This window comes from Notamacropus eugenii, chromosome 4 (genome assembly GCF_028372415.1).
Source record: "Notamacropus eugenii isolate mMacEug1 chromosome 4, mMacEug1.pri_v2, whole genome shotgun sequence".
NCBI lineage: Eukaryota > Metazoa > Chordata > Mammalia > Diprotodontia > Macropodidae > Notamacropus > Notamacropus eugenii.
Genome location: NC_092875.1, coordinates 244,708,074 through 244,726,294, shown reverse-complemented (window position 1 = coordinate 244,726,294; position 18,221 = coordinate 244,708,074). Strand labels below are relative to the sequence as shown.

The following is an 18,221-nucleotide window of genomic DNA, read 5'->3' as shown; positions in this document are numbered from 1 at the left end:
ATTAGGGGGAGATAACATATATAGGAGGGGTCAGCTGCTGGATAAATGGTAAGGCCCAATGACCCTAAGGGAGCATCAGCAGATAAGGTAGCAATGTGTGGAGGTCCAGAAGGCAGTCTGTCATATTGATAAAGCCCAGTAGTCTTCCCTCTTACTGGAAGGATTAGAGTTGGTTACTTACTGCTCATACAAAAAGTGTGAATGGCCATGTCTGTTCTTGTGAGTGGGAAAGCTAGAGGAATCTAGCTCATGATTGCTGCAAAGGGGAGATCAGGGAAAGAGTCCAAGGGTTTGAATGGAGAAAAAACTCTGGATTCATTCCTTTAGGGATATAGGTGGTATAGGGATTGGGGGAAACAGCAGTAGCCAACCAGGAGTGGGGAAAAAAGAGAAAAGGTATTGATAGAAAAGTTGGGATGTAGGAGAGAGCTGTGATTTCGTTGGTTTGAGTACTTCCTAACAAAATTGGGCATCGGTAAATACTTATAAACTGTCCATTCTCTTAAGCATTGGGAATATAAAACAATATGATAGAAATTCACCTCCAACTTTAGAGGAACTTACTGTGTGATAAAATCATCTTTGATGATAGGATATGCTATACCCTGAAATGAAATCTAAAACATAGTATTTAAACACTCATAATTTTTAACTAACTAAAAAATCATATGAAGAAGAGCAAATATACATATCAGAAGATATTTAACTTAAGTACATGGAGAATTTAATTTGGCTTAAAACATTTTATTTTATAGCTAATACATGTTAGATAAATGACAGAATCACAAACTCAGGACTGGAAGGGATTTCAGAGGAAATCAAGTCCAACCTGTACATGAAAAAGAATCTCCTCTACAATCCCAGTATAGCTTTAGAAAAAAACCTTTTTATCTTGCCTTTTTTTTATTATCAGTTTTAGCACTACTTATGTTGCTGAAAGACTTTGTCACACTTTGATGTTTACTGCCTGTCCTAGTTTTGAATAGTGAACTTTTGAGTCAGGAATCAGTCAGTTATCGAACATTTATTAAGCAGTTATATTCCAGACACTGTCCTAAAGTCTGAGAGTAAAAAGAAAAAAAACAAAAACCTGTCTCTGCCATCAAGGAGCCTACATTATAAAGGGGAAAACAACATATACATTAAACACACAAGATAAATACAGAGCAAATGGAAAAACATTGGCAGCTGTGGGACTGATGGGGAACCTCCTATAGGAAGTGGTGACTGAGCTGAAGTTTAAAAGAATATCATGCACTCTTAAAAAAGTAGAGGGCAAGAGGGAGAGCATGATGAGTCAGGATTGGCAAGTAGTTTAAGTGTGGCTAGACCACAGAGTACATGAAGGAAAAGACTATGTAAAACAAAAATCCTGGAAAGATAGACCAGGTTGGGAAGAGCTTTAAACTCCAGACAAAGCAGTGTATATTTGATCCTAGAGATATTAAAGGACCATTGGAGTTTATTGAGTGGGTGATCAGCATGGTTAGTCCTATGCTTTAGGAAAAATCACTTTGGTCCCTGTGTGCATGGATTAGAGTGGGAAGATCTATGTCATGCTCACTGACTGTGAACTTTGTATTGGGTCATCTTCTCTCTATGTCTGTTTTTCTCTCCCTCCCCCCTCTTATAGTAATCTCATCAGCTTCCATGGGTTTATCGATCAACTGTATGTACAGTGTTTCCTAGATCTGTTTATCTAGCCCTTGTCTATCTTCAGAGCTCAAGTCTCACATCACCAACTGCTTTGGTTGAATATATTTGAACTGAATATCCCACAGCCATCTCAAAATTCAAGTATCTAAAGCAGAACTTATTATTTTCCTTTGTCTTCCCCCCTCTCCCCCCCCATCTCCCCTCCAAATTTCCCACTTACTCCTGAAGGCACCATTTTACTTCTGCTTCCCCAGTGTCACCCTAGATTTCTCACCCTACATATCCATTCATTTGTCAAATCCTATATTTTTTTTTTCTGTAGTGTCTCATATACATCCCCTTCTCTTCACTCACAGAGCTACCATCCTAGTTTAAGTTCAATCACCTCTCACCTGGACTATGTTAACAATAACTTTCTATAGTAATTACATTCCCTACCTCAACTTTTTCGCTACTTTATTCCATCTGCCATGTTTTTTAGAAAATAAGTCCTATGATCTTGCTTGGCATGTTTTCAGGATATGACCTTGCAAATATTTTCAAATCATATTTTCACTATTTAAAAAAAATGACATGGGCATGAATTTCTTCTCTTAGAAGAAATCTAGAAAGCATTATGAAAAATGATTGGGTCTTGGGAAAGAAACTGAAGACCTTAGGGGTTTGGGTGGTGGTTTTCTCACTGCTGCTTATCAAATGCAAGGACTTCAGAAGAGAAGGGCACATTTGGAAATGAATAGCCTTGTTTTAAAAATAGTTTTCTGAGAATGGGATTCAGATCTTGTTTAAAGATAAAATACACCTAACAAAGACTAATAAAACTATATTTTCCTGGAATCTTGAAAATCTAATCAAAAAGATGTTAAAATAAAAAGAAGGGATAGGGAGAAAACTGTTCATGTATATCCACAAGCCTAGATATAATATAGATACTGTCTGTAATGGAGTAAGAATAACTTCTTAGGTAGAAGAGTTACTGAAAAGTATATGAATCAAGCCAGCAATAAATGCATGACTTAGTGTAGCTATATCTGAAGTATGGATGATAGGCCTAGTGAACTGGAGATCCCAACTAAGGAGAAACTCGAGGCTTGGGATGATGAGATGCATGATTAAGACCCAAGATTGAAATACAGGTCTCAAAGAACATACTTTATTTAGAAGAAAGTGAATAGTTAAAAGACTGGGTGTGAATAAATTCAGGAAGAAGGCAGAGGGAGGTTTGGAAAACTATATGCTATAAAGCAAATAAGTGGAGGCGAAAACAGAAACAGTATTATCATTGATATATACTATAAATACCTGCACAGAAAGAGGAAATAGATGAAATCAGAAAACAAATCATAACCTTGACGTAGAGACAGTGATGAAGGCTATCAGTGTCTGGACAACTACTAAATTTTTCTTTCTGCTAAAAGCAAAGTAGATGATAATTTCCTTCCAGGTGGTCAGAGTGATAGGGGGTTAATTTTTCAATCCTTAAAAGGTAGAGCAAGAAATTAGAGAAACTTGTCTTCTGTACCAGAAAAGAAAAACTAAATGATGAGTATGTGGCAGGGGAGGGGGAAAGGAAGGAGAGGAGAAAGTGCCTAGTCCTAGAGGAGAAAGTGTGATAGAGGAGAGGAAAAATGAGTGAAATTTGACATGGACACTAGCTTTGGGGAAATTAGATTTCAGATGTTTCATGGAGAGGGATACATAGATCCCATGGATTAAAATTCTCCAAAGGAAGTCAGCCTGTAAGTAATGTAAAGATCTAAGGTTCTAAAGATACCAAAAGAAATAATTCTCATGAAAAAGAAAAGGGAGAAAGGAATTATATATTACAAAGGAACTAATGTAGATACACATGGAACTAAATAACCAATATTTATTTAAACATACAGAATACAGAAGCAAGCACAGCCAATAGGTTAACTACAAAAACATGGCATAGTGCTGAAATAATTGTCAGCAATAAAACTCAAAACTGTGACTGGTGAGGAAAGCTAAGGTTAATACAAAAGGTCAGGCCCCAAAGGGGCTTAGGGAATTGAAACCCAAGGTAAATAGGAAGATTAAGAGTAACTAGCATCCTTGGTGTCAGGTGTGTGTTTCTCATACATTCAAGAACTTACTGTGTATATTGATACTTGATTTGAAAACTTAGTTGATCAAAATTAGAGCACTTGAGATAGCTTTTACTCTCTAGCACGCAAGAAAGAGTAACTTAAATATCTGTAATTTTGTAACCATTTTCCTCTTTGACCCCAAACATGGCTGTCAACTTTAGATTTAAACTGTCTAAATAAATGTTCTTAGACCATTTATATGATCCTGTGATATATGGGAACCCATCATTTAGAATATCCATGTTCCTGTCCCCCCAGACTGACCCTCTGTGGAACTGAGTGGTTTGTTTTTGTTTTTTGCATGGGCAGCATAGCTTATCTAGAGCAAGCAAGGTAGTATAGCTCTTGGTGTCATCAAACAAAAGTTCTCTTTACTCCCTTGAGGTATAGAATGGGTTAAAGGAGAAGGTAGTGTTTGGAGAGATTTGATCCCCATCTTCCCAATGGGAAATTGTTTTTTTTACGAAATCTGCTTCTCCCAATAATGATTCATTCAGCTTGATATTAGAACTTTGGTCCATGAGGAGACTGAGTGATGCTTGGACTCCAGAGACCCTCCCTGGAAAGGAGAGTTCTGCTTGGAGACTGCATCAGGCAAGCCCATTTGCTTCTCCAACTTGGTAGGAGGCTAGGGCTTGAGAAAACAAAGTGGTGTAATGCCAGATCCAACCTTAGGAAGACCTACATTCAAATTCTGCCTTCAAAACTTAATGGTTGTGTGAACAGGGGTGAATGACTTTATCATTTTGAGCCTCAGTTTTTCCTTCATCTGTAAAATGGGGATAAAGAGCACCTATGTCACAGGATTGTGAAACTCAAATGAGATAATCTGTATGAAGCATTTTGATGGTAGTGTTAACTGTTTTTAATGAGTTGAAGTCACCAAGCCCAGGAAGCTACATTCCAAGGTGCTAAAGGAACAGTGACATTTTAAAGATTGTGGTGAATGGGAGACACATCACAGGACTGGAAAAGAACATTTGACAGTTTTCAGAAAGCTGGAAGAAAATATGAGACTCAAAACTGTAGACCAATGGACTTGGTTTCATTTCCTAGCAGAATTCTAGAATATATTCCCATTCCCATAGAGGTGGCAGAAGTTAAGTTTTTGAAGCTAAGTTTACAATGCACCACTAATAGCTTGATTTCCAAGTTAATAGGGTTTATCAAAAATTCTTTTTAATAGGGTCATTTAAGAGTGCTTAGATGTCCTCAAATAAGTTAAGGAACCATAATGGACATTAAAGTTTGTTAAATATTCTTTCAAATGAACACTAAGCAGTTGCAAAAGTATATATGTTTCTCATTCGTAGGTTAAGAATCTAACACTGCAGCTGGAGCAAGAATCAAATAAGCGGTTACTGATACAGAATGAATTGAAAACTCAAGCTTTTGAGAAGGACAATTTGAAAGGGTTAGAAAAGCAAATGAAACAAGAGATCAATACATTATTAGAAGCAAAGAGATTATTGGAATTTGAACTAGCTCAGCTCACAAGGTAAGTTGTGATAAAATGAACATTTTAAGTGAATTTCCTTTTCTCATAAACTTGAGATCTTTTGTTGGTGTATATTGTATGCAAGATACTTTGATAACATGTGTTTAGATCAATAGAAACCATATGTTAAAACCCCTTGCATTGTACTGACTGATCTGTTTCTCACATTGGTCCAGATTTAGTCCAGATACCTGTTTAAGCTTCATAACAATAAGAAAAATAGCCAGTTCCATCATTGGTTAGATTACTTTCACCTTAAAAGCTTGTTGATTCATAAGATGGTATGCTGCATCTCCTGCAAATAATTTTTGTTTAAAAATTTTATTGTAAACTTAATGTCAACAAAAAATTCATATCTTCATAATAAGAAAGAAGTTTTATGTCAAACTTTTCACATTTGATAGGTAGAATAAAGCAAATTAACACGTGAAGACTTTTAAAATGCCTTTGTTCTGTGTTTCCTTCCAGTTCTTCCTGAAACTTTGCTACTTGTGGTGTTTTTTTCTTTTCTTCTTTTTTTGCAACACCATTTTCAGTGTATATATGGTGATAGGTCTGCTGATCTTTACTTACATAACTGTGTATAGGTCTTTCCCCTTTTTTCTTTGTATTGTATTATATTTCCATGCTCAGTTGTCTTCCAGTTATTAGACTATAATGAATTGTTTCTTTTTTTGGGGGTGGGAGATATTTCCAATAGAACAGCTATAAATACTTTTGTAAACTTTTTTTTTCTTTTTTTTATGATGTTTTTGAGATGAAGTCCTGGCATTGCAATTGCTGGGTCAAGAGGTACAATTATTTCAATAACTCTTTAACTGCTTTTGCTGGGCAGGTAGGTGGTACAGTGAATAGAGCACCAGGCCTGGAGTCAGGAAGACATTTACTAGCTGTGTGACCTTGAGTGAGTCACTTAACCCTGTTCATCTCAGTTCTTCATCTGTAAAATGAGCTGGAGAAGGAAATGGCAAACCACTTTAATATCTTTTCCAAGAAGACTTAACATAGGGTCACAAAGAGTAGGACATAACTGAAACTGCTGAACAAACCATCCTTGCTAAGTTATAAATGTTTCAACCAGTCTACAGCCCTCCCCAAGGAATGTATTGGAACACCTACTTTCCTACTACCACCAGCATTAAATTTAATTTTTGCTGCTTTTTTTTAAAGTGGATATAAAGTAGTATCCTAAGGTTATCTTGATTTGCATTTTTCTTATTAGGAAAATTTGATTATTTTATTATGGAGTTACTACTGGTTAAAGTAATTTGTGTTTTAAAGGGCTGTTGGCACCATGGGATCACTGATTTCCACCATGATCTTCTCCGACTCTCCTCCTTTAGCAAGCTTCAGGATTGAGCTTACTATTGACTCCTGTTTTCTAAGACTCCTGTTCTCTAATAGTTAACCACTCTTCTTTTCTGAAAGCCAAGTCCCTGCAATATCTAGCTTAGCTCTCAGAGAGGGAGCCTTAACTGTGCTCCCTGAAAACAGCAAATAAATAAGTAAGCAGTTCAGGGAAACATAAAGAATTGCAATGATAAATCAACAGAAAAAAATTGTAATTTACAAAGGTCTTATCAATTCTTTTAGTCCTTCGTATTTATAGGGAACAACTTCCTAAGCTAACAACCACCCCCTCTCATCCTACCCCCCACCTTCCCCTGTGACTTCTACCAGGTCTTATCTCTTGGAGACAGTTGGTTTAATTCTTTTTTATGTAAATCACAGGTTTAGGTCTTGAAGGATCCTTGGACATCATTTTGTCAAACCACCTCATTTTACAGTTAAAGAAACTAAGATCCCAGAGAGGTTAAGAGACTTAGCCAGAGTCACAAAAATAATAAATGGTATAGAAATTTAAACTCAGTTCCTCTGACTCTTGACTTGGCACTTTAATTTACAGATAGTAAATTTTAGATCCTATACCAAACTTACATTCTTTTCTTTTTCAAATTCCTGCCTTTTATTTAATATACTTCCCACCATATTTCCTCATTTCCAGCTCATTGATAGGATAGAGATAAAAGAGAAGCTGTAGGGCCAATTAGATAATCAGTATCTGTTCTTGGACCTTTCTGTTTTTAGGAAACAGTTTATGCCTCCTTTTCAAGTTGCTGTATCATACATAAATCATGCCCATTCCTACCTTTTTAGATTGTATGTTTGTTTACCAGTTAAAATGAATACTTTGCACATACAGTAAAAATCTGCCCCTCTCCCTTCTCTTTCTAGTCCTTACTCCCAACCAACCATTCAAGGGTATCCATGCTCTTGAGGTATCAAAAGAACTAGTGTCTTTGCTGAGTTGAGAGTTTTATAGTAGGAGTGAGGAAGGTATGACTTGGAGGTCATGCATCCTATAGGAAAACACTAAAATGTGATGCCTCTGGTTGTACCTCTTGATTTCAAAAGTAGTTATAATTTTTCATTGTTTAGAATATTTTAAGGAGTGACTAGATAGAATTTTTTCATGAAATATACACAGACATATACATTTTTTTTCTCTCTTTGGGTGTCACTCGGCTTTGGTGTCACTATCTTTCGGTCTTTGATTATGGGCTTGTTTTTCATAAAGTGTATTTATATACCTCTTTGCCCCTCTCTGTCTTCCTTTTTATCAATTTTTCTTTATTAGGCTATCTTTTCTCCATCATTGTCCTCTTTGTTTCTTCCTCCTTCTTTCCTGTTCTGTCTCTTTTACCTAACTAACTATAATGTATAAGTTCAGCTTTTTAAAATTAGATCTATGTTCTCTTTTGGTTTCTCTTTCAGTCTCCCAAACTACTCAGTTAAGTTGTTTTTTACAATTAAGGTCAGTCCCTAAGTGTTGTTTGTTCTTTGTTTTTTTCCTTTGTGAATAGTTGGTCCTCACTAAGAGAAACGTTCTTTATGCAATATTTTTTTCAACAGAGGAATGGAAACAATACTGTAACTAACTGAATTATTGATTTATATATTAGTAGCATGGGGATATATTTAAAATAGAGCTATTTAAACAATCCTGTTTTTATTTTAAATAGGTTTAAATAGGTTCTACAACTATTTACTTTATTATAAGCAGATACATTTATTGACTTTTTCCTCTTTTTTCTGAAGACAATATTGTGGAAACGAAGGACAGATGCGGGAACTACAGGATCAGCTTGAAGCTGAACAATATTTTTCAGTAAGTTATAGAAGCATTTGTTGATTTTTGTAGAGGAATTGTAAAAAAAAAAAAATCTTAAAATGTGGTCAGCTACTTCTAAGAAGTGAAAGGCTCTGCCTATCAAGTGTCAGAGGCGGAGGGCTTTTCCCTCCATTTCCGATCTGTATTGTTGTTTTGAATGGAAGGAATTGATGATATGGTTAATAATTAAAGGAAATACTACTATCTTTGGTATCTCTCTGTTCTCTGTCCTTTGCACATATTCTATCCAGCACTGTTTTTTGTGTTGCTTTGTGTTATGGCAGTTATTCTTATCTGGTTTCACCCATAAACAAAGCTGAATGTACCAGAGGTACTTTCTAGTTTGGTAAAGAGACTCTTGTTATCTTGATAATTTATTCTGTCAATCACTTGATTTAATATGTTTTGTTAATTTGCTTTTCTGCTTTTTATTCTCAATATAAAACTGAAAAATATGCTCTTCTCATAGTAAAAAGGAAAATTAGTTCAGTATTGCTTATGCAAGATTCAGCTGCCTCTTTTATTTCCCTTCTCATAAGTTCCCAGTACTGCACTGATTGTGTAAAATGTTCTGTAATATTAAATTCTGTTTTGGATGTTGAATTTAAACCAACAATGACTTGTTAGTTAAAAGATGAAAAGCACATTCACAGAACTGCCAGGGTCTTGAACATATTCTGTATTGTAATTGCGCAGCATTGAATCTGTAACATAGCCCTGTTTTACTGAATTGCTCACAGGAGAAGGATCAAACACAATGTCACTGACTGCTGAGAGCAGCCTTGTTGTTTTGGGGTACCTGTAGAATTGTAAAGAATCCGTGCTTTCCTGATGAGTATGAGTTGCCACTTCAGCTTCTTTCCCCTACCCCCTGCACATTGCAAAAATAGAAGTTTATTCTCATAGCAATCCAGAAAGCCCGGTTGATAAAAATAATCTGGCATTTTAAAACCCTGAATATAGGTTAAAAAGAAATGTTTTCATATGTTTGGCATTTAATATGAAAGATAAAGTAATTTCTCAAGTTATATTCCATAGAGTGTAATAGCACATACTAAATTCTTTCGTATTTTATCTATTCAAACTTCTTAGTTATTTTAAGAGAACTTTTTTTTTTAAACATGAGTTATGAATGAGGGCCAAGATTTGCCTGATTTGGTACCTTCAAAATACTGTGTTTTAAACTGTTTAAAATAAGAATAAACTATATTAATATGGTGAGCCTCTGAGAGCAGAGGTCACCAAGTTTCCCAAAGAGGAGGTTGGGAGGAAACCAACCTAGGTCAGAAAATGGAACTGGTCAAAGGTCCCATGCTACTGAGGGACCAGGACCATGAGTAGCCCCCAGTATTTCCAATGTTGGCAAGATAGAGATATCTAGTCTTTTAAAAAAGAAAGAAAGAAGATAAGAATAAGTAATCAGCAAGTATGGTAAGGAACTTCAGTGAACGCTTACTTATAATGCTCAGAAGCAGAGTATTATTTTTCATCCCTAGGTAGGTTTCCTTTGTGAAGCTCAATATTTCACGGTTAAAAGAGAGGTGAGAGAATGTAACTTCTAATGATAGAATGAAACACTTTAGGACATGTAGACACTTAAACTAGATCAAGCCATCATCATTCTTATTTTATTTGCGTTTCCGTAGGCATCCATGTAGCTTGTCTTTGGAGGAGTGAACTTTCTTTTCCTTATTTTTTAAAAAATGTTTTACTAATGTCCTTTTTGCATAAGTCACTATCACTTCCCAGTGCCACACTGCTCTGCTTCTTCCCCACTGTCCTAGAAGCGTCACCAGTAACAAAGAAATACTGCTAAGCAAAGTGTATTGGCCATGTCTGAAAATGTATGCCTCATTGTACATCCATACATCACAACCTCTCTAATAAGAGACAGGCAATATTTCTTAATTGCATCCCCTGAAGTCATTGATCAGCATTCTTAAATCTTTCACTTTTGTGTCCATTTACATTATTGATGTCATCATGTAAACTATTCTTGTGCTTCTGCTTAAAGGGGTCGTTACTTTGGCAGCATAAGTATTTCTTGTAAATATTACTGTACTAGATGATGCTTTAACTTTTGCCTTCTCCACATTTTATTTCAATAAATAAATGTAATTATAAAAGTTAAAGGATTGTATATCAAAGTTGGGAAGTGTTAGATCCTAGAGTCAAGTAATTATTTTGAAATTAAATTTTGTAGTATTTATACACTGTTGAAATTAAATATGATAGATTTCAATAATAAAATGGAGAATGTTTTGCAGACAATATTAACTTTATGAAGTGATGTTTAAAAGTTGTAGTTATTAAGTTCAGATGATTAGCTTGCTGGATTATCTTAACACAATTCAGTTGAATTATTTTTTAACTGGCTACATAAAAACCGCTTATTTCTCCTTGGTACTTATTTTGCAGACACTTTATAAAACTCAGGTAAAGGAACTTAAAGAGGACATTGAAGAAAAAAATCGAGAAAATCTAAAGAAAATACAGGAACTGCAAAATGAAAAGTATGTCTATTTTACTTTGGCTCAGAAATCACATAAAGTTGTCTTAAGTTTTAGTTTGAAATTATTCACTAAAACTAATGAAGTTAGCTGAGTTTATCCAGTCCTATGCAATATTTTTTATTTTTGGTCTAGTTAGGAGTAAGTTTGAACTGAAGTTTTAATTTTGTTTCAACATTTAATTCAACAAACATTTATTAAGTACTTAACTTGTGCAAGACACTGGGACCTAGACACAAATGAATCTGTCTCCCACTTCAACATGTACACAGAAGACAGAACTAATTCCTAGAGAGAGTTTTAGGGGAGGGGGAGTGGAGAACAGAAGCAGGAAAGGCTTCAAAAGGAGGTGGTACTAAAGCTGAGTCTTACAGTTAACCATCCCTCACTTAAATCAAATTCACTTGCATGTCATGACATCACCTCCCTGATGTCATAGCTCTCTTGAAGAAGGAAGGACAAACAACAACAGTCAGATAAGGATTCTAAGAGACAAGAAGGGAGACTTGGTTGTATTTGAGTTCTACGGGACAGAGCGATGAATGCATGTTGAGCCAGGAAAATCTGTAGTCCCATTTGATGGGAATGTAGCACGTGTGAAGGTATTACTGTGATTTAAAGCTAAGAAGCTAGGTTGGAAGCCAGTTGTTAAGGGCCTTAAATTCCAGGTGTAGAGTTTGTGTTTTATCCTTGAGGTAATAGGAAGCTACTAAATTTATGTGTGGTACTTAAAATCAGAAGTTTAGAGCTTATTGAGTTTGTTGTTAGGAGGTAGTATGATGAGAGAAAACATTGAAATATTGGTCAAATAGACTTGACATAATTTTAGATTGTTAATAGAAGAAATCAAAGGAGGTAATTGTCCTATTGTAAGAGAGATAGATTATAGTTTAGTGTGAGGGTAGATTTAGGTGATAGTAGATTATGGAAACTGTATTTAAAATATAATCTCACAAATAATAGACTTGGCGAAGGAGAGAGATATGATAGCAGTCTTCAGACATCAAATGACTGTCAAATAAAAAGAGATTTATTTGGTACTCCTCCAAAGGGCAGAGATAGGACCAAATTGTGAAACCTATTAGGAGGCAGAATTCTGCTGAACATAATGCAGAACTTTTAAAAATAATTTAAATTGTCTTTAAGATCCCAAATGAGTTACTTTGTGAAGCAATGAGTTTCCCATCATTTGAAATGTTCAGGCAAGGGGCTGGATAACCAGCCACCTGTCCAGAAAGTTGAGAAGGAATTATTTGATACAGCAAGACAGTGAATTGTATGACTTCTGAGGACCTTCTCATTTCTAGGATTCTATGACCCATTCATTTTAAAGAAATAAACCTGTGTTAATTGTAGCAAATCAAGATATAAGGTAAATCATAGAGCTGGCATTGGAAGTGACTTCAGAGGCTGTCCAATCCAGTCACTTCATTTTATAAATGAAGAATCTGAGGCCCCCGAGTGACTTTGCTAAGGTTGTACAAGTGTTAAGCGTCATCAGGATGTGAACAGATCTTCAGTCTCCCAAAGGCAGAGTTTTTCCAACTGTACCATGTATACCTCCATGGCAAGCTTATTAAAATGTTAGAATGTCACCCCGAGGGGCAGTGTTGCATAGTAGATAAGAGAGCTGGCCTTAAAGTCAAAAAGCTGTGGTTTGTCGTACCTCTAATGAATTAGGTTGTGTGACCCTGAGTAAATCACTTGATCAGGCAGGTCTCTAAGCCAGACTTTGCAGTTGTTTAACTGCCTTGGTAAAGGGAGTTTCCTTACCAATGAAATCACAGATTACAGACTATAAAAATGTGTGTAACTGTCTGTGGTTGCCAGTTGACTATGGCCACCACAAATTTTAACCTAGCAGTCGTGCTCAACAGATTAGCATTGTAGCCAGAATTTTTGTGAGAGGATTCTTCATACTTCAACTTCTGAGTCTCAGGAAAGAATTAACATCCTCCAGTGCCTAAATTGTGATTTAGAGGAATGTGTATTTGGACCCTTACTCCCATCATTAACATTGAGTTTCTGAATTTGTTTTATTATAGGCAAATGAAATAAAACTTTTGGCACAGAGCTCTATTATTAGGTTTTTTTCAATACTAAATACTTAGTTACTGCCTCTGCTTAGGTGAAAGAATAGTAAATACTTTGTTAAACATTTGACTTTATTTTTTCATAGCTCCAGAGGGATACATGAAGGCCAACTTCATGTCTTTATTGGGATTTTGTAACAGTTTAAGTGTGATACCCATGATTAAGAAATTGTAGGTCCTGTGATCTTTTTAATGGCAGTTTATAGACACACACAAATAATCCAATTGGATAACTTCAATTTATTTACTTTCCCTAAAAATATCCATTCTTAAATCTTTTACTCTCTGTTGTAGAGAAACGTTTGCTGCACAATTAGACCTGGCAGAAACAAAAGCTGAATCAGAGCAGTTGGCTCGACGTCTCTTGGAAGAACAATATTTTGAATTGACCCAAGAGTGTAAGAAAGTAGCTTCACGAAATAAACAAGAAATTGCAGATAAAGATCACACTGTCAGTCGGGTAAGTTGACATTACCAAAATAATGAATTTAAGTACCACTAAGTGTTATATCCTTAGCTATTGGCATGTTCCTGCTACCCCAATCAAGGAGCAATAGCTTAGAAAGTTCAAAACCATTGATAACTCTAAAATGTACTTTGCTTTGAAGTGTATCATATTCTATTCTCTTTGGGGTATCATGTTTTCTTAGTTTTATTTGGGCAAATATTAAAATTTATTTTTATTTTCTATGCATGTATCTACTAATATAAAATGTGGTGCTGACTCATGTGCCAGGTAGAAAGAAGTCATACTTGAAACTGAGCATTTACTCCAAATATTCCAAAGGTCCGCATATTAAATAAATTGTATGTGTGTATGTGTATATTTGTGTATAATCACATATATTCATTTCATCTAAAGTTTATTGTATAGTCAGATATGACCTGGTCTTAATATTAGAATCATAGAATTTTAAACATGAAGAAACATAGATTTGGTTTAATGTAGTTATGTGACTTTAGGCGAGTCATTTTATATCTGTTAGCCTCAGTTTTCTCATCTGTATAATGATGGAGTTGGATTAGATGAGGTCTGAAGTCTTTCCTGACTTTGAACCCTCTGTACTATGAGTTAGTCCAACCCCATTATTTGACAAATGAAGGGATTTGGGCCCAAAAAGATTCTAAGTTCCCTAGAGTAACATAACTCTATGACTGTAGCTATAGAGCTGACTCTCTAAATGTGAGGGCATTTCTGTAGCCCTTCATTCTTCTGAGCAGCCAGGATGAGACAGACTGGTGGGGTAGAGAGAGCAAAGATGGATTTGTTTGGGTTCCTTTTTAAATTGCGAAATATCTGTGCAACAACTGCTAAAAAACTAGGACTGATTTTTATAACTCTTCACATGGGAACATATCCATAAACATCTATATTAATCTGGCAAGGAAAGGGTATGAGCAGAACCTGAATTGATTAAAATTGATTAAAATGATAAATTTTATAATAATAAATTTTATTGTATGTTATATAATGTAATATAATTATAATAATTATTATATAAATATATTTTAAGTTGAAATTCAGATATTCCCCATGATTAGTTCATGATAATCTGTATTTATATGAAACGTGAAAAATTCATTTTGAGGATCATTGGTTTGACTGAAAGTCAGTTTTAGGTTGTGATTTTTTTTTTGCCTCATTTAGCTGGAAGAAATAAACAGTACATTAACCAAAGATATTGAATTATTAAGAAAGGAAAATGAAGAATTTGCTGAAAAAATAAAGGGACTAGAAGGTAAGTGGATTTTAATAATTAATAAAGAAATTTTGCTCAGTGTATAATAGACTAAGGTAAAATAAATTTTCAAAAATCTAAGTATATAATAGAATATTAAGTTTAAAAGTCACCTGTAACCCACATGTACAAAAATATTTATAGCAGCTCTTTTTAGCCAAGAATTCCACCACCGAGGGAATGCCCATCAATTGGGGAATGGCTGAATAGGTTGTGGTATATGAATGTAATGGAATACTATTGCGCTATAAGAAATGATGAACAGGCAGACTTCAGAAATACCTGGATAGACTTATATGAACTGATGCTGAATGAAGTAAGCAGAACCAGGAGAACAATATACACAGTCACAGTCACAGGGTTTGAGGACTATTTTTGATACACTTATCCCTTCTCAGCAATGCAAGGATCTAAAACATTTCCAAAGGACTCGATGCAAAATGCCATCCACATCCAGAGAAAGAACTATGGAATCAGATCACAGAATAAAGAGTATTTTCTCTTTTGTTGTGTTTGGTTTTGTTTAGTTTTACTCATGCTCTCTCCCATTCGTTTTAATTCTTCTATGCAACATGACTAATGTGAAAATGTATTTAATAAGAATGTATGTATAGAGCCCATATAATATTGCATGCCATCTTGGGGAGGAGGGAAGAGGAAAGGGGAGAAAATTTAAAACTTATGGAATTGTTGAAAATTGAAAACAAATAAATTTGGAGGAGAAAAAAAACCCCACCTGTTATTTAATATTTATTTTATGAAAAATACTTATTTTTGCCTCCCCAAAATATTTTAACTCATTGAACAGATTATAAATTGAAGAAAGAAGAGGAGATCAATAATCTTAAAGCTTCTTTTGAAAAGAATATTAATACTGAAAGAACCCTAAAAATACAGGTATGTACTTTGACTATTTTTCAGATTATTTTACAGTTGTCAACTTAATATTTAAGTTTATGCTAATTTATGTAATTTAACACTAAACAAAATAAATCATGACCTGCCTTTGAAAACCTTGCAGTTAACAATTATATTTAATGATATTAAAAATAAATAGTAGTATTTATTTATTGTTAATGGGATGAATGGGCATGTAGTAATCAATTCATACTGATGTTTAAAATAGAGCTTTTCAGGGTGTACTGAGAAGGAAAAATAGCTTAGCATTTGTGAAAAACAGCTCTATTCCATTTTACATAGAATACCTGAAATTAAAAGTGGGAAAGAATGGATGGGGGCCTGGCTGGGCAGGAGAACAAATTGACTAAAGTTAGTGAAGTGACTTATGGGCACAAGAGTGAGAGTGAGAGGGACCAGAACAACTTGAAGCTGTGTCATGTGAGGCTCGAATTTCCTCATTCTGGTCAGAGGACTGCGTTGGGACTGCTCTGTTTGACTTAGAGGATGAGGGTTCATGGAAAATGTTGTGTATGGGTGTTTTTTATATGAATACAAATTTCTAATTCTCACTCTAGAAACGACAATGACATTTATAATAGATGACTTTAATTTCTTGCACTCTACTGAAGAATTTTTGTAAGCCTGTCTTACAAATTATAAGAATGGAATGCAGCGGCATTGTAAATTCCGTGAGGACTGCTTCATTTTTGCCTTTGTTTCCACATGACCGCGCACATAATAGGCCCTTGTTGATTTACTGATGTGCCTATTTACGCTAGTCTTTTTCACTTTGATATTGAATAAGTTTTTATTAATAAGTTTTTCCCTTTAAAAATGCTCAAATTGCTTATGGAGAACTATTATGTCCTTTTTCATGCATGCTTTATAGGCTGTAAACAAGTTGGCAGAAATAATGAATCGCAAAGATTTTAAAATTGATAGAAAGAAGGCTAATACACAAGATTTGAGAAAGAAGGAAAAGGAAAACAGAAAGTTACAGTTGGAACTCAACCAAGAAAGAGAGAAATTCAATCAGATGGTAGTGAAACACCAGAAGGAGCTCAATGAAATGCAAGCGGTAAAGTTGTATTTGTGTTGGATTTTTTTTTATTCTTAAAACTTTATTACCTATACTGAGGGTGGGAACTTGCGGCCTCAAGGCTGCGTGTGGCCTTCTAAGTTCTCAAATATAGCCCTTTGATCAAATCCAAGCTTCATGGAACAACCTCCCTTAATAAAAGTATTTGTTCTGTAAAACTTAGACTCATTCAAAAGGCCAAACCCAAGTATAGGTCCTATACCTATTTGTATACTTACTGTGTCTTAACTAATGTACAAATTAACCCGCTATATAGACTGACCTGAATTTTTCTGTCTACACATTTATACTTCTCCCTAAGATTGATTGTCATACTTTTGAGATCAGAAGTAGGGACCTCTCCTACCTCCCAGCTGTTCTATTATTCCGCAAAAGATTCCTACAAGTATTGTTTGACTGATAAAAAGAACTAAAGAAATACTATTACCTTAGGATCTCAAGGCAGAAACTGAGCAGGGTAGAACTCAGTCACTAGTATATCTGGAATAGAATTTGACTTCTGCTGGAGGTTTTAATTGTTTTTTAAGTTTTAAAAGATAATTTAGTTTGGGGCAGTTACATGGCACAATGGATAGAGGGTTGGGAATTCTCATCTTCCTAAGTGCAAATCTGGCCTCAGACACTTACTAGCTGTGTGACCTTGGACAAGGCGCTTAACAAGTTTGCCTCAGTTTCCTCATCTGTAAAATGAGCTGGAGAAGGAAATGGCAAACCACTCCAGTATCTTTGTCAAGAAAACCCCAAATGGGGACATGAAGAGTTGGACATGACTGAAATGACAGAATAGCAACAAATAATATGAGAGTTTACTTACTCCCACTAGACTACCAGTTTCTAATTCTAATTCTAATAATTATACTCTAATAAAGAGTATATAATTGCTGGTATTAAATTTTCTTTTTCCCGTGAAGGTTTTTTGTTTAATGTAAGCTGTTTTGGGGCAGGAAAAAAATGCTTTCTTCAACTTTGAACATTTTCTATACTGCGTATTTTATTTTAAAGCATATTACAAGAACTAAAGGAATAACAATAATAATAAATTTTTATTATTTTTTTAAAAAATGTGTCACTGGGAGAAGTCCTCCTCCTTACCAAGAGAATAATAAAAATCAGGGAATTGGATCTCCAAAACCCCAAGGCTCTGAAAATGTTTTTCTTATCATTGTTTGTCTAGTGTTTTATAATTTACAAAATACTTTTACATCCATTTGATACTCACAATAAACTGTTGTGAGCATATTTATTTTTATCCTAGTTTTTTCAGATAAGGAAATTGAGTTTCTGAGAGGTTGTTACTTATCAAGGTTTCATAACTTCTTGCATGTAATCACACATTTTTGTAGTTTTTATGTGTAATCTTCATTTTATTCTTTGGTTTCTAGAGAGTTTATAATTTAGTATAATTGATCCTTGTTATTGAAAATTCTTTGGTTCTAACATTCT

The 18,221-nt window shown here is 34.8% G+C and overlaps 1 protein-coding gene across 2 annotated transcripts in view; it reads left to right on the top strand.

The window, feature by feature from the left end:
• ROCK1 (Rho associated coiled-coil containing protein kinase 1) overlaps positions 1–18,221 on the top strand; it is a 149,304-nt gene that overhangs the window by 114,683 nt on the left and 16,400 nt on the right. For both annotated transcript variants that reach the window (XM_072604357.1, XM_072604356.1), the window contains exons 20-26: positions 5,081–5,265; positions 8,365–8,434; positions 10,856–10,950; positions 13,335–13,500; positions 14,689–14,779; positions 15,588–15,676; positions 16,569–16,757. In XM_072604357.1, the coding sequence (XP_072460458.1) occupies positions 5,081–5,265; positions 8,365–8,434; positions 10,856–10,950; positions 13,335–13,500; positions 14,689–14,779; positions 15,588–15,676; positions 16,569–16,757 (885 nt within the window). The remainder of the gene's footprint in view (positions 1–5,080; positions 5,266–8,364; positions 8,435–10,855; positions 10,951–13,334; positions 13,501–14,688; positions 14,780–15,587; positions 15,677–16,568; positions 16,758–18,221) is intronic.